Source organism: Scatophagus argus, chromosome 20, assembly GCF_020382885.2.
Source record: "Scatophagus argus isolate fScaArg1 chromosome 20, fScaArg1.pri, whole genome shotgun sequence".
Taxonomy (NCBI): domain Eukaryota; kingdom Metazoa; phylum Chordata; class Actinopteri; family Scatophagidae; genus Scatophagus; species Scatophagus argus.
In genome coordinates, this window is record NC_058512.1 from 7410796 (window position 1) to 7437476 (window position 26681).

Below are 26681 nucleotides of genomic sequence, written 5' to 3' on the forward strand. Positions count from 1 at the left end.
CTTTTCAAGGAACCGGCTCCTCTTTTAACTCATAATTATTGCATATGGACTTAAAGCATCTATATTGCGCCAGTACTAATATGCTTTTAGTTTAATTACATTATGGGTGTAAAATAGGGGAAGGTACTTATTACTAATGTCAGTCATTATGCTGTAGTAAACTTATGTTCTCAACTTAAACTTATCCAAAGAGATTTTGTTTTAAATAATGTAGGTCCTTCACCGTATCATATTCCATTAGGTCAATAAATAAACATATTTACATCAGCTAATGAAAGTCAGGCATCAGATTCATTGTTGGCCAGCTGTAATCGCAATTGCACATCGCCACCTTATTGTTTTGTTTTTTTTTTTCTTTTCCCAGGTTTACCTCACCACAAGGCATCCATTCATTATAAGCATCGTAAATTCTTGTTGTGAACACTCACTGCAATAACAGTGCGGAAACTTTATAGTTGAACTATATTGGATCTGCTATTGCATTTCCTGTAATGAGTATAGCAGCTTGCTTCAAGTAGAATGAACGTAGCAGTTTGTCTTTGGTATAAGTGATTAATAGTGACAGATATGAAGTAGCATCACTCCCAGCCAAATAATTTGCATCAAGCCTATGCACTGGCTTAAATTATTAATGTTCAAAGTCAAGCATATTTACAATTATGAATGTACCTTCCATATGAGGAATTACTTTGCCCCAATTTTTCTTCATTTTGTCATGACACAGTTTTTTTTCTAGCAGTTTTTGCTTAAATATATCCTGTACTTTTTGTGTTTTGTTTTTATACTACAGATATCATATAACAAAAAATCATCAAGGGCATTGCTCCCTCTCTTACTGAGCCACTGAAAGCTCATGGTGGGAATTTTGTTTTGGAACTACTTTTGTGTTAGCTCATTTTAAGGTTTGTATTCCTTCCTTCAATATTTTTTGCATTCCACTAATTCACAGGAAGTTACCCTGTCCATTTATAAAACACAATAAGAGAAAGACAAAATGATGTAACACTTTGTATTATGTATTTATTGCTCATTACTCCTTTGAAAAACACCCAGCTCTGACAGTATACAGCCACTGGCTGTGAGCTGCTGATAAGATATGACAGATGTGTTACCAATACATAACAGGAGTTCAGCAATTAAATACAATGTTCAGCCAGCACAACCATGTCAATTTACTGCCCACATACAACCCCCTGAATTAATTTTACACTCAGTATAAACTAATGTGTCTGTGCCATAATCATAATAGCCAAAGCACAGCCATAACTATAGCTTCAATCACACCAACAGCCACAGCTATATTATCATGTGACTATGTGGAGGTGAGAGCGCTAGGTCAACAAGCTCATTATCTATACTTATCTGTCTAGCTGGAATAATACAGACTTGTGCCTGGGGCCACCACCTGCAAGGGTCTACTGCATAATGTTTAATACAACTCAGCCTTTCTCTATGGACTGGAGAGAAAGAAAAAAAATAATGATTAGGGAATACAAAAATAATGCAAGGTAACACCAACAAATTTTAGAAATCAAATTCCCACACTGAGTTTTTTTGGGGGGAGGATTCCATACTCTCAAACTATTGTTAATTTGATTGCAAATATTTTGATCTTTCCTTTTTTTACACCCTTTTCTCTAAAGATACTCCAGGCCAAACTGCAATGCTGCACAAAGGAAAGGCAAAGGAAATTATATAAAATCATAAATACAGTGTCTGTTCCCGGGGATCAAGACATTTCATTTCTTGGAAGGAGGCAAAGGCAGACATCAGTACCTGTTCACATAAGAAAACAAGCTTGAGAAATAGCCACTAAACACAAGGCACATACCAAATCTAAAATGGAACAAACCAATGGGAAAATCAGTCCAAAGACCAAATTAAGTCATAACAAGAATACAAGTAAACACAAGAAAATTGCACAGGTCAGGGAAATTAAGCACAAAGACAAAAACTGAGGATAGTTCATACAAAACAGATGCCAACTCTTACATGTTTGGCATGAGACAGAAGCTTTTAGATTCTACCTCATGCTGTCATGTTCCAAACAAATATCACGCCAAACAAGCCAAACCAAACCAAGATATACAACCAAGCCATGGCGCTTCTTGAGATGAGGCTATATTGACCATGCAAATCAAGCAATAAAAACACTCAAAGTATACTGAAAAGGTGCTTACACGTGTCCCAACTTTTCTTGATTATTTACAACCCCCTCTGTCTGTATAAAAGTAGTGTTGGAACACACTGTGGTACCCTCGTGAGCAACAGTACTGTACTGCAGAAAGTATTATGTTGCTATAGAAATTGCGAGAAGAAGGCAAACAAACAGAATCAGAAGACAAGTTTCTGAGAGTCAACAGCTTGCGCAGTAGGCGGCTCACGGGACAACAGCTTCAAGCACGGCTTGATAGTGGTCATAGTAAGCAAGTCTCAGTTTCAATTGTGAAGAGAAGACTTCGAGTTGCGGGTTTGACAGGTCGAGTTGCAGCAAGAAAGCCATTGCTAAGATGTCAGAATAAGAAAAAGAGGCTTTCCTGGGCCATGAAAACCGCCAAATCCACCACTGAAGACTGAAGGAGAAGGTGTTATGGAGTGATGAATCAAAATTTGAAATCTTCAGTTCATCACGCAGGATTTTTGTACACCGTCGAGTAAGCAAAAGGTTGTTTCCTCAGTGTGTAACATTAACTGTCAACCATGGAGGAAGAAGTGTGATGGTCTGGGACTGTTTTGCTGTATCCCGGGTAGGTGACTTGTACAGAGTGAGAGGCACCCTGAACCAAAACGGCTACCACATCATTCTGCAGTGCCATGTAGTACCCTCTGGTATGTGCCTAGTTGGTCGGGGGTTCATCCTACAGCAAGATAATGACCCAAAACATAAGTCCAAGCTGTGCCTGAAGTACCTTAGGAAAAAAGAACAAGATGGCAAGCTTGAAAACATGGAATGGCCAGCGAACTTTACAGACTTAAACCCCATCAAGCTGGTTTGGGATGAACTGGACAGAAGAGTGAAAGCAAAACAACCTACAAGTGCTACACAATTATGGGAACTTCTGCAACAGAATTGGGAAGAGAATGGCACGAGTGTGTTCAACTGTTATATCTGCCAAAGGTGGCTACTTTGATGAGTCAAAAGTTTAGAATACATTTTGGTTTACAAATTAATAATGATTTCTTTTTTAACTTCCGTTGTTTGTTCTATGCTTTCACTTAAGAGTACAATGAGACATTAAACTGCATAATTCTCAATAAAAAACTGGAAAAATTGAGCTGTTATAAAATTTTTGACCGATAGTGTACAATTTTAAGAAATTAAAGAGTCCCTCTTGTATTCCAAACAAGAAAGATCAGTCAGTATTGAGGGGGCCTTTTTTTGTTAGAACCACAAGTAAACAGAAATCTTTTTTTTTTTTTTTTTCTGCACACACATTTATTCCTGCAACTTTTGCCATAACATCAGTGCCATAAATGACAATTCCAAACAACACACAGTTTCAAATGAAAGGTCAGGATGGAATAAATGGGAACTATAGTGGAAAATTTAATCAAAGAATACCAAAATTCTTTATCCCATCCTCAAATTGAAGTCTAAGCTTTTTCAGTGTTCTCTGTAGGTGATCTGTTTTGGGTTCATTTTGGGTATAGCTTGGGGCTTTCTGACCTGCTGCGAATGCAATGTCATCCATCATAGTTAATGCTTAGGTTCATTAGCGTGTCAAGCTAACCTTGACTAGCCCTCTAGTCTTAAGAATCAGGATTCAGCATTCACCTCGTACAGTCAGAGAAGAAGTTCCAGTGTTGTCAAGATGACAAGGAAAGATGCCTGAGGGGGAAAGAAGAGACAAGATAAGAATAGCAAGTAATGCCTTCCACCTAAGGGGAATAACTCAGCTCTTCCCTTTGAGAGAAAAAACTGTCCTATTCACTGACTATCCTGATTAGATGTTTTTTATGTATACATTGCTGCCAAACAATTTAACAAAGAATTTCAATTAATATTATTGTTTTTATGGTATTGTTTTATACCATCTAGCCATTGGTGTCCATCAATTTTCATATGTTTAAGTCAACTTGTGAAAACTTGAAACTTACTTGAAGCTACTAGATATGTATAGTAGTACAGTCCATTTAACTGAATCAAGGGTTTATTTTTGTCAGGTCAAATGCTTTATCAAAAGATAATTCAATGCAATTCAGCAATGTGGTGTCTATGTTGAAAGACAGCCTGTTACAGCAAGTTTCAAGTCTCTGCAAGATGATTGTCACAATACACAGAGATGAATGGCAGCCAAAAGCGTTCTGAAAAATGTAAAAGAAAATACACTAAAACACCTCAGTATGAGGTGAAAAATTGGAAAAATATATAGAAAATTGTAAGCAAGTTTTAAGTAAGCAAATTAAGTAAGCAGTAATGTATTGCACACACAAGACAAAGACATATAGACAAATTGTAGTAAAGGGCATGAAACTAATAATAAAAAATAGAGCTAATAATAATAATAACTTTCCATAAGACAACTGTTAATGCTTCTTTCCTGACTTTTTTGTTTCTCTTTCTAGGTCTGTGATGCAATGGCTCAACAGGGTTCAGTCCTTCCTTTACTGCAATGAGAATGGGTTCTGGGGGACCTTCCTGGAGAGCCAAAGGACATGTGTGTGCCACACAGGTGTCACCCTATGTCAGCGACCTATCCCATGTGTCATAGGGGGCAACAACAGCTGTGCCATGTGCAGCCTGGCCAACATCTCACAATGTGGCTCCTGCAACAAGGGCTACAAGTTGTACCGTGGTCGCTGTGAACCCCAGAATGTGGACTCAGAACGTAGCGAGCAGTTCATCAGCTTTGAAACTGATCTGGACTTTCAGGACCTGGAACTCAAATACTTGTTACAGAAAATGGATTCGCGACTATACATTCACACTACTTTCATCAGTAATGAGATCCGACTAGAGACCTTCTTTGATCCTCGATGGCGTAAACGCATGTCCCTGACTCTCAAAAGTAACAAAAACCGGATGGACTACCTCCATATGATAATTGGTCTATCAATGAAGATCTGCCAGATGAGAAATAGCAGCATTGACCCCATGTTCTTTGTTTATGTCAACCCATTTAGTGGTAGCCACTCAGAAGGCTGGAGCATGCCCTTCGGGGAGCATGGTTACCCTCGCTGGGAAAAAGTACGACTACAGAACTCTCAGTGCTTCAACTGGACACTCCTGTTGGGCAACCGCTGGAAAACCTTCTTTGAGACAGTGCACATCTACCTGCGTAGCCGTGCTAAGATCCCGACTGGCCTGCGCAATGACACAGGACAGGGTCCAGTGGATCTTGCAGACCCTAACAAGCGCCAGATCTACATAAAAATATCTGATATTCAAGTGTTTGGCTATAGCCTGCGCTTTAATGCTGACCTACTCCGTAGTGCTGTGCAGCAGGTTAACCAGTCATACACACAAGGAACTCAATTTTACTCATCCTCATCTGTTATGCTTCTGTTACTGGACATTAGGGATCGGATTAACCGCCTTGCCCCTCCATCTGCACCTGGCAAACCCCAGCTGGACCTCTTCTCTTGTATGCTAAAGCATAGGCTCAAGCTCAACAACAGTGAGATGATTCGAGTCAATCATGCCTTGGACATGTACAGCACAGAGATACTAAAACAATCAGATCATCTGACTGCTAAACTCTGTTGAACATAGTAATCTTAACATAAGGACAAAAAACAGAAACACCCAGCAAATGAACAATGAGGGGATATTAATCTTAATTTTCTTTTCTCTTTTTCATTTTTGGACCTTTTCTGCCTTTTGATGTAATATTAACTTTGTAAACATAATTCTTAAAGTGAAAAAAGGAAAAAAGGCAATGATGCAAAGCATTTCAGGCAGATGAAGAAGATTAATGGAACCACTATAAGGACTGTATCATATTTGTCCCAGCATGTCTGTCATTCCCTAAAAGAACTTATAAGAAAGTGTGAAAAAAAAAAATTAAATCTATGTACTGGTGAAAAAGAGGCCTTGATTTTACTCTGAGGGATCAAAAGGTTATATCTGAAACTGCCATTCTTTACTGAGAAAAACATTTTTAAAGGAATAATGACATAACACAAGGGCAGACCAGATATCCTTTTATTTCAGCTAATGTGCAAAATATTTCAGACATAATGGATGGTTTAATATTAAAAGTGTTTATACATTGTAAGGATTAAATAGCCCTAGTGAGTAAGTAGTCAACACATTACTTATAGGCTCTTTATTACATCTCAAATCCACAGCAAATCTGCAGTGCTGTGTGAGTTATGAGGCACTCTGTTATTGTTCTGACACACAAGGCACACAGCAGGGCAGTAATGGATAGTCATGTCAAGTAACAAAAGCCAGCTGTTTATAAATACATATACAGTATATGTGGGTGAATGTGTGTGTATGTGTGCGTGCGCGTACACTTTTATTTTGGCTTGATGCTTATCGCTGTTCGTTAATTGAATGTGTCATTTGAGATTGACTTCAGTCTAAGCTAAATCTTGCATTTGAAGCGCTTCTTCCCGTGTTTGAAATTCAAGCTGTGTTTTTCACAAGGCAGTACCTCCTGGTGCGTGAGTGCAATATTGTGGTCTGAAGATTTAACAATCAATGCTATTTTGTACAGCTTTGCAAAATGTACATGTTGTGACTGCTGATTTGTGGAGCTTTTCAGCACCAAGAGCAAAGTGTAAACATTCATCATTCAGGCACATTTGCGAGACAACTTAAAGCCATACACTTCCCTGAGGTAGACATACAGTAAGACATAAAGTTTGTCCCTGTTTCACAAAGTACTTCATAACATGAAGAAGAAAAAAGTATTCCATTTGTATGTTTTTATTTTATTCTCTCAGTTTTAAGATAAGAGCACAGCAAAAAGACGGACAACAAAAGAAGGCATATTATGTTGGATAAGAATTGTGTTGTAAAGCCATTGAATTTCTTTGTTGTGCCACAGGAAAAAAAAAGGAAAAAAAAAGAAATGGTTATATTAAAGCTTAAAATACCTTTTTTGCAGTGTTTAATCTGTAATCTTTTTATGGCCACATGTAAAGATTTACTTTTTTCTTTCAGATATGAAATTTAACCTTATGCTGTGTTTTGCTGAAAACATCAACAGAGCTGCAACATTTATTTAACACTCTCAGTCATCAAATTGAAATATGAGACACTACCTATGTATTGTTGTTCTGACTTTATTTGGGTAATCTGATGCTGAAACAGTGCTTTTGCTGATGACTTTTTGTAGGGTCAGTCCATTTACCTGCATGTTTATTAACAGCAAATGTCACACTCTTGTCATCTATAGCAATTCTGGCAGTAGAAGGATATGAACCTAAAACAAAAGGACACTTCATATGTGCTGCCATTTTGCACCCAAACTCTGGAAAAACCTTCTTCTTAGTGTAATAGCTTTCAGACCATTGGCAAGCTTTGACAGCATCTAAAAATGCATACTTTTCCAGTTTTCCTAATTTTTTTTGTCCTTTGTTTACGTCTGTTCCCTTGGTGTGGTTATCGTTATGTTGGCGGGTTTCATTTTATGTTTTCTAATTAATTGTTGCTGCTCTTTTTCAAAGTGATGACTAGTCTTGTGTGGTCAGCTGTAAAGAGATGTATGTAATATATCTAGGAATAACCATGGTGGGTTGTGACTTAATTGTGGGTGGAAACAACGCGAAACTGGAGAATAGGTTCTTGGACCAATCCAACACCTCTTGAAAACAGTGGTCAAAATAAAGGGTTGTGTTTTGAACAAGAAATAGAGGCAGAACAAACCTGCTTTCTAATTCTTATGGATATGTTGCAGTCAGTTGCAGATTTTTTGTATATCTGCAATCACAACTTAAATAGTTGTCTCTAGATATGCTTTCTTGTCATGATTTAGAATCATGTCAGGCTTTGTGTTTTGATTTTTCCGATCTGTTATTTTAATACTGTTTGAGGCACTTTGAACGCTTGAGGAGTGCTTCATAAATAACAACTTAGTCATTCACTCAAGAAACTGCAATGTATCACATACAAATCTAATCATTTTCAGGTGATCCAGTAGACAAAATTGTTCACAGATTTCCAGTGTATGGGTTAGCGCACATATGGTGGCCACGTCATAACAACTAAGGCTCAGGTCATGAGGCTCAGCTCTTCGTTGTCCAACTAATCTTACTGTACAATTCTTTCATCAGTCTATATCTTTGTCGGCCTAATGGCATCCATGGAGATGCTTTTAGTGAGTAAGCAATGACCTCTGCAGTGTTTTTTTTTCTCCAATTGGTATTGGTAGGGGTCAACAGTAAAGTGAGACTGGTGAGAACAGTAAAATGGACTTTATTATGACCAGTGCGTTTGCCACTGTGTTGTTCTACTTTATCAGTCTCACTTAGTATATTTTAAAAGCATTTACTTAATCGTTATTATGACAAGCTCTATACTTGTACAAATATGTTAACATCCATGGCATTACCACCGTTACATTTACACGCTATCAGTATCCCCTTAATGATTTGTTTAAGCGCACATAGAGCTGATATTGACATACTGAAGCCTGAGATGACCAAAGCCTGTAATCTTTAAGGATGCAGGAGGCTTGATTGTTCAGCACTACCACTGGACTATCCAAACAAATTATTATTATTATTATTATTATTATTATTATTATTATTATTATTATTAAGTGCCTGTTATCTATCCCTTTAACACATTTAGAGCTAGAGAAAACTTTTAGATGTTACACAGAAGAGTCACATTGAATTAGCTTCAGATGTTAAGGCCAGTAATATTTATCAAATACACACATTTCATCTCGTCCTGACAACCACATTTTCAAGGAGATTTGTGCATGTGGGGAAAACAACCACCAGACAGAGGCAAAGGATGGCTTGAGCTAATGGTGGATATTTTTTGTCCCCTGTTGTACATTATATCTGTAAATATTAACTCTGTTACACAATGCTCTGCTACAGTGACAATATTATAAAATATAACAATATAGAAAGGGAATACAAAGACTACTTCATAAAAGCCCTCCATTTGAGTACATTGGCACAAAGTACAGGGCACTCATGTCTTATGTATCTAATTAGATTCATGACAACTTATGACTGTTTTTATATTGTCAGAACATAATGTGCATTGGAATTTAGTTTTGAGCCACTGCAAGATCCATAAAACAAGCACATTTACTTGTATTGCATTATGCTACCACAGTGTTGCTTACATGTATTCATGGATATGTCTGAAGATTTTTACACCTAATACCTTGCCTATGTACTTTTTTGCTGTTCTGTTGAGATCATGATATCAGCTTATTTCAAATGAATGTTTCATATAATAATCTATTTCTCATTAAAATGCTATATTTAATAAGAAGAGCAAAGCTTGTTTGTACCTTTTCCCTTTATAGGACCTATTATTACTATGCACACAACAATGCAGCATATATATTCCTTGTAGAGTATTTACCAGATCCCAAGAGCAAGCCAATTTTAGTGCGCAGGCACCATCAAAACATTGCCAGAATACTTTCCGTTTAACTGCAGCCTTTGGTTCAATAGAAGATTCTCAGCATGAACATTATCCTGTCTCTGAAATTTGCTGAAATATTTATACCTTGGCCAACCTCTTTGTGTGGCTTCACATTTTATTGTTTGCTGACTGCAGTGAACGAAATGATGCTTGAGCTCAAGAATTTATTTCCCTATCGTACAGACCTACTAGCTCTGTCCAAATATTCATCTACTTAATCATGCCCTGCCTTTGTCTTTTCAGCACTCCCATGGTTAAACGCTGTACTGGTATAACCATCAGAGCAAAGCAGTTCTCAGTCTTTAAAATTTAATAAAATATGCCCCCATGATGTCCTGTGAGTTATATGTAATTGGCTACCTGACAGCTTCAACTGATGTTACATTTCCAACAATAACAGATTTACCCACAATGTTTTTGTTTTCAAATATAATTTTTTTTTATCTTATTTATAGCAAAGATGCTCAACAGATAATTTCAGTCTGCAACACATGATTTGTACAGTTTCTGCTGACTTGATTTGAGTGGAGTGCTTGTTTCACCATTATGGAGCCAGGAGAGAGACAGTTGTGATTTTGTCAAGCAGTAGCCTCGTATAGTGAGGGAGTAGCAAGCTGATTGGCAGGATTAGAGTGTAATATATGGATTGGGATGTATGGTCTGACCATGTCCTTATTGTTGGGTCTGAGCCCTTTGCAGCACCGCAGCAAAGTACTAGTGTCTTGATTTCGATTCAAGCAACTGCCTGCAACCAGAGAAGAAGAGGAGGAAAAAGAGTTGAAGGTATGACATAGTATAGGAGAACTTAGGTAAGTCAAAAATCAGTCGGGCTGCTGTGTCCTGGATGAGCTGCAGTGTGTAGATGGCACATGTAGGCAGAAGTCTCAGTACAAGCCAGGACTGGAACCTGCACATCTTCTGGATGAGAAATGGACGTATCCTCTTGTTGTTATGGAGTCTGAGAAAGCAGGTTGTTGCAGCAATATTAGCAATAAATAACATCCCATGTTGCGCACAGGCTCCTTGCAGTCCAAGCCTGGGAAACGACTTAGTTTTCAATGATAATGGAAGGGTCACAGATGGGAGAGGCCTTCCCGGGAAGGAAGACCAGCTCGGGCAGGGTCAAGCTTCAGTTGATGGGCCTGCATCCACTGAAAGAGTACAGTATGACCTGAATTCCAGGCTGGCAAAAGGAAAGGATTATTAATTATTTAAAGATATTGCTACACATGTGAATATCAGTGAGAGCTTGTGAACATTAGGAACTCGTTACACTTGAAGAAAGACATTTCTGTACAACTACACGGCTATTGTGATTGCACTGATACACTCATACCTGCCTGTGCTTGTGAATATGATTATTTATCTGATCTGTTGACATTAATTCTAATTTGAGTTTCACACCTGGCTAACATTTACAGCACCAACACCCAAGAAATGGAAAGTTCTCATCTGCTTAAAGCTCTCTAAAGCTAATTTCCTAAGCAATATTATAGTCTCAATAAATTGACTCATGATAATTGCTTCACTATTGAGTTAAAGCTACAAACATGAGCTCTCCCGTGCATCTCAGAACTTATCCATGTCAATAAAGATAGTCATTAGTTTCTGCGTGATAGCCTTCCTAAAACCTTCTCAGTTACCACCTGCTATCCTTGTATCCCTGTTTGCCATAAACACATTTGATCGTAATGCACACCTACTGCTCTGGTACCCGTTGGCAACTTCTCTCAATGAAAGACTAAACCACGTCACCCCCATGCCAAATTTAATGAGAGCTCATTCATATGTTGGGATCTCCTTCTCTGGTAGCAAGTAAACCACTGAATTAACTACTTTTTTTTTTTTTTACTAATAAATCAAACATTTCAAGCATTAAAATATGCTAACACATACAATGAATTTGACTTGTTTTTTTCTGAAGCTATCTAGGAACAGATGAGCAGGACTAAAGTAAAGGAAGATGGCAACAATGATGTGCAACTAAACAAACAAGGCACCAAGGTAACTGAGTTAACTGAAATAACAGCAATCGTTTTTGATTGTTTCATTAATGACTCATGCAGTTCATTAAAAACTTGCAAATACAAATCAATCATTACTCTGTGATTAAAATTAATAACTTTAAGCTGTAATGATGTTGGCAAGCGTTTCGTGCATGCATAGCTACAGCTACAGTAGTTTATTTTGCAACATCTTTTCAGTTAGCTTCATAGTAATCTGTTATAATGCAAAAATGTAAAAAACAAATAAATAATGGGGCCACCAGACTGTGCATTCACATTCAGTATGCCACCCACACCTAATGAGAAGCCGTTAAGCTTAAAATTGCAAATGCGCTATATGGGAATATATTTATGTAAAAGAAAGTGCACACGGCCCACTCGCTGAGCTTTTGTTTTAGTGATGACTATCTCAAGAGGAATTTAATTTAATTTAAAATATCATATAACAAATACCACTCACCTTTACATTTCTATAAAGCTGCACAATTATAATGAAAACAATTTAAAATAATGTCTCTTTGGGACACAGAATAGTTTATTTTTAATCAAATGAGCAAAAAATGCTTCTTTGGTTTCAGTACATTTAGGCACTTAAATTAGTCTCTGAAGTAAGTATTTTTGGGTGTAAATTAAGCATTTGGCATAAAATCAATCTCTGTGATTCATTTTGTTAGAACAAGATGACAACAAAATATGTCACAGATACTTGGAAATTTATATGAGAAGTTTGAATCCCATTTTTAAACATTTCATTTCATTTAATCCACTCTGATTCACAGAAAACTTTGATTATGTTCTGAAGCAAAGAAAAGAGAACAGAAACATATTTCTTAAAGTTCACAAAAGCAGAGCCTCCAGACAATAGAAAAGCAGACTAGAATGATACAAAAAGTAGGACAATGAAAACAGGTAACCTTATACCTTATATAACAGATAAGTGAAGGAAAGAATCCCGCCTGATAAAATAAATGTCAACTAATAAAACCCATTAACTACAAACAGGTGAACTTATTGTTAAGTTTGTGCTTCCCTTTGGGCACAAAAACAGCTGACAGGAATAAACACACTTGTTAGTGTACAGTCTCGCCTTGCAAGGAATTAGACACAACCTGGCAGGTAGCTCTCCTGATAATTGAAGACACTACACCGTAAACACCTCAAGGCTGTTGTTATTCTAGAATCTTGTTAACAGCTGTGGATGACAGAAATGTGTGAGTGCCTATGTTAAGGGCATTCTACATTGTGAATTTTTTGACAAGCAACACAGAAAAAACAACAAAAAAAAAAACAGTATAAAATATTTCAGGTGCAAAATGTTGTCATATAGCTCACAGCTAGAAGAAGATGACTTGAAACACCTTAATGCAGTTTTGCACGCAGTGAAAACTGGTGTGCTTTGCTGCCTTGATATTGTTTTGGGTTCAGCAGGGGTGTTATTTATGAGGGCCCTAAGCTGCAGAGCAAAATCACAAATTTGCAAAGAAAACATGAAATTATATGTCAAAGCAACCTTTCAAAGCAAAAAATCGCACAGCAACACCATAAATCAAGGACTAAATCAGAGAGTAGCCTGGCAGTTTTTTGAATAATGCAAGGCACATGGCTAAAAGAAAGCAAACAAAAAGTTGCACCACAGATCCAACAATTCAAGCAACAAATGAATAAAAACCACAGTCTAAGACAAAATCAGTTTCTACAAACCCCCGTTGTGATCTGTTTATTGTCAGCAAATCTTCATTGAACACTGCAAATCATAATGATCAGAAAAATGTTTGCATATCCTACACCATTATTATTTACTATTTTATGCCTGTAGTTGAACAAAAAAACAACCTTTATCCACAGTATTAGCAGGACTATACCTTGTGCTAATGCTAATTCACTGTAGCTATTAGCCACAAATAGACATTCTCTCTAAGAGTCTGTTTCTCATTGATTAGTTTTATTACACTTTTGTTGAGCGCTGAAATAATGGTTTAGTTTGCACCTTCCCCCCCTCACAAAGATGATACTGCATGTGCAACATTGCTGGACTTGGGCATTGCATTTTCAAGTGTTGATATGAGAATCAGTGTACGAGTTATAAGAACAGCCAGTATAACAGATAACCTGCCAGAACTGCCTTACAATTTTAGCAGTGGAGTAATTAGACTTCAACAATTCAAGAGTGTTCACTTCACCCTTTTCATGGTAGATTTGCACTTCTCCCTCTTAGCTGCAGATTTAAGGAGCAAAGTCACAAGCATGACAGAGTATTGTGCTATAAAGCTGAATTATCACCTGCCATGTGCTATACCAAGCTTGAGCACAATGAGATTGATGTTCATGCTGATCGTGATGGTGTTGAGGTAACTGTAGTGATTATTGGGTGGTGTTAATTGGATATGTTGTTGATGTTGCAGTACATCCTGTTATATTCTGTTGAATTCTGAACAGTTCTGCAAGAACCTTTTTCTTTCAGTTCAAGCTGTAAGTTAAGTTTAAGTTAAGTTGAGTTGTTAAGTTTTTTCTGAACTTTTTTGTTCCGTATGATGGATTCATCTCCTTTCTTTGTCAAAACATATTTCTTTCATTTTCAAGGTGTTCCTGTGCTCCTCAAATGCCACTTCAAAATATATTTTGGGTAGGTGTAGACAATTTTTGCATTCAAACTATTAAGGTTATTGGACCCCAGTGTACATTTATTTCATAATATAACATTCATTCCAATATGACATCTATCAGTATAGTCTCGCAAACCATATGGCCCATTCAGATTTAGAGGCTGACAAAAGCGGGACACAGCACAGCAGGAACATGAACAGTAATGGTGGTAATGGAATTTGAAACCTTTTTTATTGGAAGAGAACACCTTCATCTCTTTTATATTGAACTGGTTTAATCTATTAACAGCTCATTGGTGGTAAAGAAATAGAGACACGAATGGCGTGTCTATCACTGCCTTGCACCTTGGTGTTAATATGGAATCAGACTCCTTTTTTATTTCTTTTTTTTTTTTTTTTTTTAAGGCAACCCTGACTCTTGCTTGCTGGAATGATGTACGGTATGTGGTTTTCTGTAGTATGCTGCTTTATGAAAGTCTGACTCAGTTTGATTCACAGTCAAATGACAGCAGTAAATACATAAAATGCATGTGTGAAGGATTATATAATTTCCATTCATCCATTTGGAAATTTTTAAACTGCAGCTTTGTAAATCACCACCATTTTTCATCGACAATAAATTTGTGGTGGCTTGACAAAACATGAAAAAAAAGTACTGTCACCCCTTTCGCCACCCCATGTTATCTATATTAGTTGTGATGTGTTTATGACTTTGTTATCCCGTTATTAACCAGTTTCAGACTCTTAGCACTCCCGTTTATGGCAGAAAATTAATGAGCCCTGCTCCTCCCCCTCCCCCCTCCTTCTTCCTTGTAGTAATTAATTATTATGAAACACACATCCATGATTATATTGTTTTTGATGTTCAACTGACCTCCCAGTAAAATAAAGAAATTAGTAAAATTTTTGGGGGAAAAAGAAACAAAATAAACAACCTTTGTCCACTGCGTTAGCATGGATGTTTTTTTTTCTTTTTCTTCTTTTTTTTAGAGCTAATAGGGTCACTGAATTAAAGTGAGGTAAGGATAGGGGCAGTTACATTTGTTTAACATGTTGCCACTCCCCAATGTATATGTGCCTGCAAATAGTCCTAAGAGGCTGTTCATTAACAGAGGACCTACAGTTTTGCCGCCCTAGTTTCACTGGCTGATTGACAGAATGGGGCAATTTATTTACATACTGATGACCGACAGCTTCACCTTTACTACACAGTTCTTTACGCGAAGTGGCTGGCGGCTGTTTTGCATCTGAGGCCTCAGAATAGTAGCCTAACACACTCATCTTTTGTGAACACTAACAAACTAACTCTCCAGCCTGCCTGATCTAGACAGGCACTGGCGAGATTGATGGCTGTAACTTGAAAGCTGTATTTCAGAAACTGCCTTCTCTCCCTTGACAATATTCTATAAACTGCTTCCTCTGGTAAATCTGGTGGCTCCCACTCCATCTGTCTCTGTCAGGGGGGAGACACACACACACACACACACGCACCATGATCACAGTTTCAAAACACAAGCCAGGAACACCTTTCTAGCCTCCCTCTCTGACTTTCTAGGGATTGTAGTAGAATGGAGTAAGATTAGGGAGACACTGTCAGATGCATCCATTTATCAGTTCCAGGATGGGTGGTGTCAAAGACAAGAAAAGAGTTATTGTCTATTGGAGGGGTCACTGTGCTAGTTTTACTAAGGACCTGCTTCTGTTTTAGGGACAAGCTCCTCCTGGGTGTTGAGGGGAGCTCTGAGAGTTAAATGCCCAATTAACCTTGCCTGGCCCAGGCACATTTTTACAAATTTAAATGGTTCCCAAATGGCAAAAGGTAATTAATTAATTTTAATGGGATGGCATGCTCACCTCATTGTTGAAAGGTACGAAGTTCACACGACGCTAATCAATGGGATTACCTTTGGCCTTATTTTGCATGCTATTGAGAAGAATCTTTGGCAAAACAAATTATGATTTGTAGGACAAGTAATTAGTGTGTAATGTCATACTAGTCAGCTATTGAGAAAATGTGTAAGTTTGACTGCATTTTTGCTGCTAAATGATATATCTAAAGAATATACACATAGGCATGCAAATATTTGGAATTTAAAAAAATCTAGTAAGATATTATGGAGGGCTTTTCATATTATTACTCATATTACTAAATTCAAGATTTAATTACATAAACAGATGCCTGGCATTCCATTCATAACTGCATATTTGTTTATTGCATCATTATTCAGTGCTTCCTTGTGTTTTCAAAACAAAACTTTCCTTGTGCAACTTTTGAGATTGAATGAGATTGGCACAGCTGTGTGAGCCATTCTTACAGAATCAAAACCATTTTAATCAGCATATTTCTATTGTTAACAAGACCAGTACTGCTAACTGCTTTAGTCTGGAGAAAAAAATTATTAACATGACCCCAACATCAGACTGAATAATGAAGGTAAAACAAAATGTTAATCCAGTCTGATTATCATGCTCCAAGGTTTCTGGCTATGGGATATTGCTGTTTGCTGCGTATTGCCTTTCAAAGCAGGTCATTAATTATCAAAGTAAATTTACATGAACGGTGCAGTGATGAGCTGTGTGAAAGGGATATCACCTGTTATTTTACTGTTTATTTTGTTGTAGTATTTTTTTTAAACAGAAGAAAATTTAAGCAACATATTATAAATTACACACCAATTTATGTGCAGTTTTGTATTCAGCCTTCCAAAATATCTCATTAGATTTTTTTTAATCACTGAACGAGACGTTTTGTTTGTGGCAGTTTCTTTGTCAAACTCTTTGTCTCCTATTAGACACCTCACTGCACCTTTGGGTGTACATGATGCTTTTTTTGAATCTGTCTCTGAGTCTGTGCTAGAAATACAAGCACATACTCCTACAACTAAAACACATGGTTAGTTATGCCATTCTTACTGTTGTATTTCATTTACTCACATTTCAAAAACAAACTTAGGCTGCTCTGCAATAATTTCATCATCTTCTTTAGACTATTGTGGCTTTGAAGCTCTCTGGCTGAACCATACAGTAAATGGCCATGGGATTACCCTGTTACCTTCACGCTTTACGCCATACTTAAGGAGTCTGTCGCCTAGCAACCTCAGCCATGTGTATTTGTTTTGGTATTATGTCTTTAGGTTGTTTGCATAATTTATGAGACCTTCTTGGTTTTATTTGCATTATATAGAAAATGAAATTACTGCTTGACCCTCTTCAATCACAACAAATAGGGAAAGGGCTTATTGTGCTGGAAGGATAGTCAGGGCTGACTTCTAACAAATGAGCATTTCAGAAGCTTCCATTTTGAGATTATGTAAATTAGTGTAAAGAATAATATATTTTGAAATTCGAAGATCCTTTTCAAACAGGTCCAGTCAAATCGGTGATAATAGATTTTCTTCAAGTCCCCGCTGGCACTCTTGATCCTCCATACAACTGAACTATGCTCCACATTAAACAATAATAATACATGACAAATAAAAACATATTGAATCATTTTCTGTTACATGCGTAAATGTGCAATACTTAGGCAATAGAAGGCAAAAAATATAAATGTTTCATACATCAATACCCAGAAAGTAGTAACTTTACTGCTCACCCTAGTCACAGTAGCAGAGAGGCCAGCTGGCTGCCACCCCATGGGAGAGCACACAGTTTTGCCATCTGCCACCAAAATTTAGCAGGTCTAATATGTGCCTCTTGCCGCTGCAGTAACAGCCAGGCATCAATGCTGCTGCCAATCAATGATGGGATGAAATATTACACCACTGACAAACAGAAGCAGAGGAGACAGACTGTGCTGCATTTTTAGACACGTGTAATAACAGGTACGTTCCATGTTGTGTAGGAAATGTGAAAGAGTTAACCACCCAACTCGACAGCTCTACAGAGTTTTTGAGCCTCTTCATTATTTCAAGGTCAAAGTCAAAGTAATCTTTATCATCCCTGAGGGGCAATTTGTTGCACAACCAGCAGTAACACAATCATCACACCAATCAGCACACAAACAATTTACACACACAAAAAAAATAGGAATTACATAATGTCATTCAACATCCTAATAGCAGCAAAGAACAATGAGTGCTTCAGTGTTTTGGTTGCGTCCAGGCACGCATACTGTATGATATCTGTTGTCAGCGAAATATATGCACCCTGTCTTTGCTCCCACATCATCATTTAAATTGATCTCTATTTAACATAATGCAGAAAACCTTTTTGATTCAACCCCAGACTCAGACAACAAGGAAGACCGGCAAAGTCCATGCAAAACTGTCAGGGCTGATGAGTTAAGTAGGGCAGAGATTCATCTACATTTACATCAGATTTGTAACCAGGCAAAGATGAGCGTGACTGATTCACTGTTCAAATTGATGAATTGATTGCACGGCCCATGATGCCCAACCCAGGACAGAAAGGCCATTAAATACAGTGACCCTTTGTCTTTCAGTGTGATAACAATGAAGTGAAGAATAGGACTGAATATTTCATCAACATTTTAATCCTCCCTTTTTTTAAGTCACCTCCTGTCTGCCCCATGCTCCATCTCTTATTTTTTATACACTGTTTCTCTATCCTTTCCATCTATCTCTCATTTTTAATCCTTTGCTCCACTCTTCCTCTCTGTGCATTCAACCCCCTCTCAATCTGTTTTGATCCAATTCTTAACAGCCGTGTGCACTTCTGTAAGTAAGAGTGAATCACCCAGGGGGCTCTCATCAAAGGGCTGCCAGGAAGACAAAGAGGCTGGGCAGCCCTGTGCTAACTGCCAATGTCCTTAAAGGGGACTTGCTGGCAATGCCACCTTTGATCAGTCCACCATGACTGTATTTCCCACAGCACTGGGACTGTTATGTAGCTTTCTGTGTCATACTGTAGCATTCAGACCAACGCTGTCTGTTGTAGGAGTCTCTCATCAAAACACCCTTTTATCGACTGTGCTTCCTTCTAACTACCGTCCTGTATTTTAAGGCATATTTCACTGAAGATGCTTAAGACTTTCATTTTAGTATTATTCAGTAGCACTTTGGTTTCCACAGTGGTAATCTGGATTAAATGAGTTAAGTAAGAATATCCACTTAATGCTCAGAAGTGGATTTTCATGCTGACCGTCATCAATATAAAATGACTATTTAAATTTTTAATCTAAAAAGTTTAAACACTCTTACAATTTGCTGTGCATCATGTTTAAGTCAGGGAACTTTTTTTTTTTTTTTACCCTGCTGTGATTTATAAACTTGTGATGACGCATACCAGCATTAAGGTCTCTCCGCAGGTGATGTTCGAAAATTGTACAGAAGTTGTAGTGAGGGTCCTCCCGATTCATGCAGAGTAGTAGGCTGAGGTTTTTGATATGGCAAGGTCGGGCCAGAGTTTAGACCACCTGCTGTCAAAGCACAAGGACAAGGGCAGCCTTGCAGAGCTGAGCCAGTGCAGTGTCAGTCAAGCTGTGCACCAACGCAACTTCTCTCTCTTCCTTTTCTCCCCTACCCGCAACTTCCTTCTTGATGGCCCTCTAAAGGACGAGCGGAGGGTGGGAATGGTGCTGGTGTCCCTCCCCTCCATCTGGTGCCGCATGCCTCTGTCAGAATGTCAGCCTGCACATAGTAATGAAGGGTGTCATCAAGGTTACTGCAAGGCTGGAATGTTGCCTGCTTCTCCTCTCTCTATCTCTCCCTCCCTCCCTCCCTCCCTCCCTCCCTCTCTCTTTCTTTCTCTCTCTCTTTCCTCCTGTATCTCTCGTAGCACATTATATCGTTGGTAATCATCATATATTTGTCTTCTAAGTTGTTAGTATCAGGTCATAGTTGGGGCATTGAATCCATCCACTTAGCAACTGTGCAGTAAACACCCCATAAACTGGTAAGAAGCACTAAAGGCATACTTTTGATTCAGAGCGCGAGGTAGAAGTAAACAAAAGGAGGATCTGCTATACAGTTTCCATTTAGCATTTTATTTTAAACCACACTAACTAATGAAATTGAAATAGAAGTAAGAGGTACAATAATATATAAATTAACTGGTATAATATCGTGCATGTGAAAAATCATGAGATGTTGCTGCAAAAGGAACTAAGAGGATAAATGCAGTAATCATAGGTGAAGTTGCAGTAAAACTTAAGTGTACTATTAGAATATAATAAAAGGAACAACATCCCAAATAATCATTTAAGGTAATCAGTTCATACAGATTCATTGTCATCAATATGCAAGACTGGACACCGCACTATAGTGCAAAAACCAAATATTAATCAGTTCAAAACTGAAAGGATTTGCATTTTTATGAAAACTAAGGTATTAATCATTTTCGTCATCTCCATAATCATCTGCCAAAATGGCCAAGGACTGCCTGGATTCTGTTGAATTCCAAGTATTTCGATGATCATTAACTAAACATTAGCTTTTAATCACTTCTCAGTGTTTGTGACCCTTCAACTAACATGATGAATTGTTTCTCGCTAAGACTGATCTATAATGCGTTATTAATGAGAGCATAATTAAAATAGGGTGCCTCTCACTGAGAGCTGCTCATCTTATTACTCCAGTTATTCTAACCTCATACTGAATGTTCTTCATACAAAAAACACAGTTTGTTCTGAAGATATCATCATCTTAACTATTCTTTTCACTGCGAAGATCATCGATGATCTTCTTAAAATAAATCTGATACTGCTCTACAGTGTGGAGAATATGTTTTATCTGATGTTGAATTTATTGTTAGCATGAAGTTTTCGAGATTTTTTTTTTTTCTCTGACAGAAGCAGGGACAGAGTAAATCCTGATATTTACTTTCATTTAATATTAACCGTAACATATAACACTTTGTTGAGGATGAATTTAACTAATCTCTTATGTGCCTGGCCACTGAGCAAGATGCCATCAGTGGCATCTCTGGGCTCTGGATTGCAGTGACATTAATTTTCACAGTGTCACTGCTGATATATGGGGCTACTAGATGAACATGTTAGGGGGGACATGATAACCTTGTGCAAAAATGTTTGGGGCCAAACCTACTCTCATCTTGGAATCTGTGCCAAGGAAGGCATGCAAAACATACAGTTTTACAATAATAAAGTTTCATGATTATTATTATTATTCTTGTTACATTTTTGTTGACTACAAATTTGTTTACGCTCAGATACTTTTAAACCTAAATTAAATTCCATTTGCCACTTTATGTTTATCATTGCAGCTGTTACATCAAATGAATAAATTAAATTAATTAATCCAAATGTCATAGAGAAATATGACATACAGTGAATGATATACAGTACCTGTTTTAGCACACAATTTTGGAAAATCTCTGCAGACAACATTCAAGTTTCAGCTCTTTGTCTCCTGAAAGAGTCAGATAATAAGACTGAATTCATTTTCCTGTTCAAACCCAGTGGTCAATAAACGGGTTTTATGTCTTATCTCTAGATGCTATCTGCCTTGTCCCCTCTCTGCCCTGGGATTCAGGACACTATACAGAATAAAGGAAAGGGGAACATTCTCAGCTAGTCACTACAGATACTTGGAATGAGGGCATGACACTGCACCCACGAATCTCTTTGTGCAGCATAATGCCTCTGTGAATCAGGACACACTCCACATCCACACACCTGAAATAGTGCCCTTGTGGGAGTGCTGGTGTGGGACAAGGTGGGCTCTGACTATTGCCGCTCAACCTTGTCAAACAGCAAAGGCAATACACCTCTGCTAAGCTTTTAAAGAACCATTACTGTCATAGGGAGTGGTCTGACACAAGCTGTGAATGGGACTACAGAGGGAAATAACTTGACAACCTGGCTTTATACTGCACAGACACAGATATGCTCTAATGGTACTAGGAAATACTGGGTCCCAGGTCAGTAATCTTCTAACAGATAAAAAAAAAAAAAAAATGGGAGGCAACGGTTACTTTTCACAGAAAACACATCAGAAATGTACAAGATGTACAAACTAGATTTTATAGCTCATGTAAATATTTAACATTTTAATAAAAGTACAGCTCAACCCCCCCTGGGACATCCTTTATGTCCTCAACTGTACCTCTGCAGAATTTAGGGTAGCCAAGCATCAACAGGCATTTTAGCATCCAAATCTTTTTCAGTGCATATGTGTCTGAAAGTTTAAGTTCTCCACTAGTCTTTGTCTATAACGATGTATAAATTAACAAATAACAATTGTATAAATATAGTGAAAAGCATTCTAATTGATCTTCTGGGGGATTCCATATTTTCAATTCTGGTTATGCTCTATAGGACACTTTAGTCCAGCTGTGAAAATGTAGACCACATTAACTCAATGGCAATCCAGTGCCAACTCTTTAATTTGCTGAGAACTGGCATGCAGTTTAAATGCGGCATATGCTTCATAATGTACGAGTAACCTATATCCACTGTTAGAAATAAATTCTCTGAACTGTTCAAATTATTATGTCTACATACTGTCTACATGGCTTGGCTACTGAGTTCTTAAATGTTTAAACCTGTCCTTTCTCCTATGAGCCTAACAACTTGATATGCTATCACTTTACGTAATACGTTCTGCAAAGACAGTGGGGTCACTGATCTTTTTTTTCAAAAATTAGCAACTGTCTCACTCACTCTTGCATTTCTTATTTCAATTTACCAATAAAATAATACCAAGCATTTACCTATTCAGATATCCAGTATCAGTCAACATCAGTGGTCAACTTTGCTGCTATTCTGAACTTAGTTACTCTTTTCAAGCTTAAAAAGCTTGAAAGCTCAAGCTTGAATATACCTTAGCCTAGGCAAATAAATTTGTTTACAGTGGATAAATGTGTCCAAAATCAGACAAAAATATAATTCATCATGAGAACGTGAGGAATGCCATCATAACATTACCAGTGAGCTCAGAAACTAATGATGCTACATTTCCATTTTTCTTTTTTTTTTTTTCATTTCATATTTCTCAACTTCCATGATTAAAATATAAATATACAAATGCTATACATATTTAAGGTATAGTCGATATAATTTTGTATTAGTGATGCTTGGGGAATATGGAAAGTAACTTCAACAAAAAAACAAGACTTCTCTGGGTCAGAGGAAAATATTAATGGAGGTGGAAAAGTATTGTGGCTTTTAAATCCATGGCCTAATGGACTGCATTGACCACATTAATAAAACAGGATATGTGTTTCTAATGTCCATGGTGCATTAGGCTTTGCTTGGACTACAGTTCCTTTTATTTGTCTGGATGGCAGCTAGCTGAGAGCAGAGCTCTGAATCCAAAACTCATTTGATCTCTTGCAGAATGTGGTCAGAAAATCACCAAAATTTCCCTCCATTTTCAAGGACTTATTGCGTTTTTGGTTTGATAAAGGTTTCAAGAGGACAGCGTCTATGAATTGATAATGTTAGTAGGAAATCAGACTTATTAAAAGTTACAGAAACAAAAAGATAAAAGGTAAAGGATGAAAATAGCACTGAAGGATTCCCAAATATTAGTACCGTGTTGTCATTTGTATTTATTTATTTATTAAGCACTTTGCTGTCTCCACTTTGCTGGAAACAGCTGAAACACACATCTCTTGTCTGTTTTGCTGAAAGCTTCAGTGCTAGACACTCCATAGGTTCAAGCAATGCTCTCCACTTTCCACTATGCTCTTTGAAGTTGCTAATGTCATGAGGACACATTTATTGTCTCTCTGGCAATCCCTTCAGCCTCAGATTTTCATTTACGCAAGGCCCTCACATTTTAGCTTCTTTCCAAACCTGTAACTTCCTCCTTGTCCAGTAGTTTTCCCCGGTGACTTTCAGTCTTCCCACATTACCTGAACTGCACACCAACACGCTCACCTGCAACTCATTCCTTCATTAGTCCCTTAGTATAAAAAGCAGCCATCCACCTAAACTTTGAAATTCTTTTGGTACTGTGGTTGTAAAGCTTTACAGCCTCTAATTGTTTCCTTTTCTTTCTTTGCTTCAACAACCTGCTCCGTTTTTGCTCCCTGCCTGTTGCTTATCTCTGCTTTGACACAACCTGTTGTGTCTCCTACTTCTGCTGTCCAAACATATACTAATATCATTATCTAATGATGAGAGAAAAGTAAATTCAAACTCACACATGACAACTACATACATACATTTGTGTCTGGTTTTTAATTTAAAATTAAAGCCATTGTGTGTCTAAAGCCACCCTCTGTCTGAAAGAAGACCTTTTAACTTTTTAAACCAGTCAAGCACAAACTTGGTGCTGTGTTTAGTCCTCCTTCACCCTTGAGTGAGTATTGTAGGGTGGAGATTCATGGCTTTGCTAATTAAATTTCTGCAAACCTGGTGGAGCCCTTGGCAGCCATTATCTGCCAACAGGATTTTGATTAACTGGACATGAATACACTATTATCGAGTGTTACTGTTTGGGGCTCATAAACATCAGCCCCCTAATTAAAAAGAATAATGCAGCACATATCATGTCCAAAGCAATCTGCATCTCCCTTAGCTATCATGGGGGAAAATGAGGAAAGTCAAACACTTTAAGTTCATGCATAAAACATCCTTTTAGTTTTGTTCTGTTATAGGGGTCAAATTGAACCTACTGACACATCCCTTTGCATTTAAAATATAAATGTTTTCTGTTTTTATTTTCTTACACTCATCTCTTTGCATACCTCCCTACTTTCTGTCTCAGCTTGATTGTCTGTTCTGCCATGATTGGGTCCACCTGTGTCTAATTTCCATTCCCATGTGTTGTTCCTCCACTCTGTGCCTTCTCTCATTGCTATCTTGTGAACTGAACCCTTTGACGCTATCATTTTTGCTTTTTGAATTTTTTGAAAGACCTGTTCTTGGATTTATCCATTTGAGCCCTGTTCATTGTGGTTTCCTCAACATCTACTGTATAGATGAAAACTGCGACATGCGAAAATGTTTGTACTCTTCTTTTTACATGTAAATTTATATCTTTTTGACAGTCAGTGATGTATGGGGCAGCATTTTTAGCATGAAGGGAACATTCCTTAGTGTGTGAAATTAGTGTAAAATTCTGTGTAATCTGTATAATATGTACACTGTAATACAATCCAAAGTTAGATTTTACACCAAGTAATTTCATCTATTTATGTTTGGTGTATTTTTTAGATGGATAAAATGGTGCACTGGGAGAACAGATAAGTGGAGAGTGTCTATGTCATTTTCTGTATATATGTCCCATAATTCCTAGTTACTGCCCTGTCATGGAGGCTTACCAAGAAAATGCTTAAAGCTGAACTGAATTTAGAGCAATGAGTTTAGTTAACTGCAAAGATGCAGTGACACTAATATTTTATTACTCATAAAACTGACACATGAGGAAAGATGCTGACATAGGCGTATGCTCAGACATACAGAAACACGCACAGTGCTAAAACAAAAAAAACAACAAAAGAAAAAAACTACAAGTTACCCTAAGATCAGTGAAACCGATTCAACACAGACAATATTATAATTTTGTGGAAAGACAACTAACTATTATTATTTAAATTCATACAGTGTATCGTATTTTCTCCAGGGAGATGTCAGGGCAAAAAAAAGAAATGGGAATAAGTGATGATGAAACAGTATTGGCTTTACCAGAGATGAAGCCTCATAAAACCATTTTTGGTTTTAGCCATCTATTGTGTGTTATTCACCTTATCAACTTTTATGAACAGTGGAAGCAACAAATAAAACAGGATCCAAATCGAATATCAGTGAAATTAAGGTCAGAATGATAGCTTTAGTTTTGTCAAATAACTTTTCTTCAGGACCAGAGAATAATTGTCCAAATCATCAAGACAAAACCTTGAATCTTCAATAGGACAACTTGACACTTAAATTAAAATATTAACTACATGCCTTTATTCTAAATATAATAGGCAAAATAAAGTGCATGCAAAAGTTCAGCGATTTTGGTTATTTATGTCTATGTGCTTTCATCCACATTTCCTGTTGCAACACACGTGGACATCAGTATACAGTATCACGTCCTCAGACTGATCATAAGAATGAACTGATTTTAGTCTAAAAGGCATTATATGTCTCAAGATTCATTCAGGGAACCCAAATTCCATTTGGACCTCTAAGAGAAACATATTTCAACATGGATAAATCTGTGTCACAAGTAATGTATAATTTAGCCTCAGATGATTAAAAAAGCCAAGAATGAGTAAAATAGGTCCTATGATCTTGGACTGATGCAAAATCAGGTAAAGCAACATTGCAAAACCATCTTTATCAGTCCCACTCTGAGGAAGATGGGCAATTACATGTAAGGATCACCCTTTGAAGGTTGCCCTTTGAGGTTCATGTCTTTTACTTTGGTATCAGTCTTGGATCACTACAGAACTTCCCCAAGATGTTAACACAATAGACTGTAGATATCACATAGTTCAAAGAGACTTAAGATTTCTTGATTTCTTTTGTTTGTTTGCTTTTTTCAATAGCTGCTCAAGTACTCTGGAATCTATTGTGCACAAAGATAATGCACTGACTGAAATTTAAATGATAGATGATAACATACTTTATATAGCATTTACCAATTT

General features: G+C 37.3%; 1 protein-coding gene across 1 annotated transcript in view; it reads left to right on the plus strand.

Moving 5' to 3' along the window:
- Nucleotides 1-9426, plus strand: part of brinp1 (bone morphogenetic protein/retinoic acid inducible neural-specific 1) — a 103226-nt gene extending 93800 nt beyond the window's left edge. Inside the window, exon 8 of the mRNA XM_046375526.1 lies at nucleotides 4567-9426. Within this exon, the coding sequence (XP_046231482.1) occupies nucleotides 4567-5707 (1141 nt within the window). The 3' untranslated portion in view covers nucleotides 5708-9426. The remainder of the gene's footprint in view (nucleotides 1-4566) is intronic.
- The last annotated feature ends 17255 nt before the right edge of the window (nucleotides 9427-26681 follow it).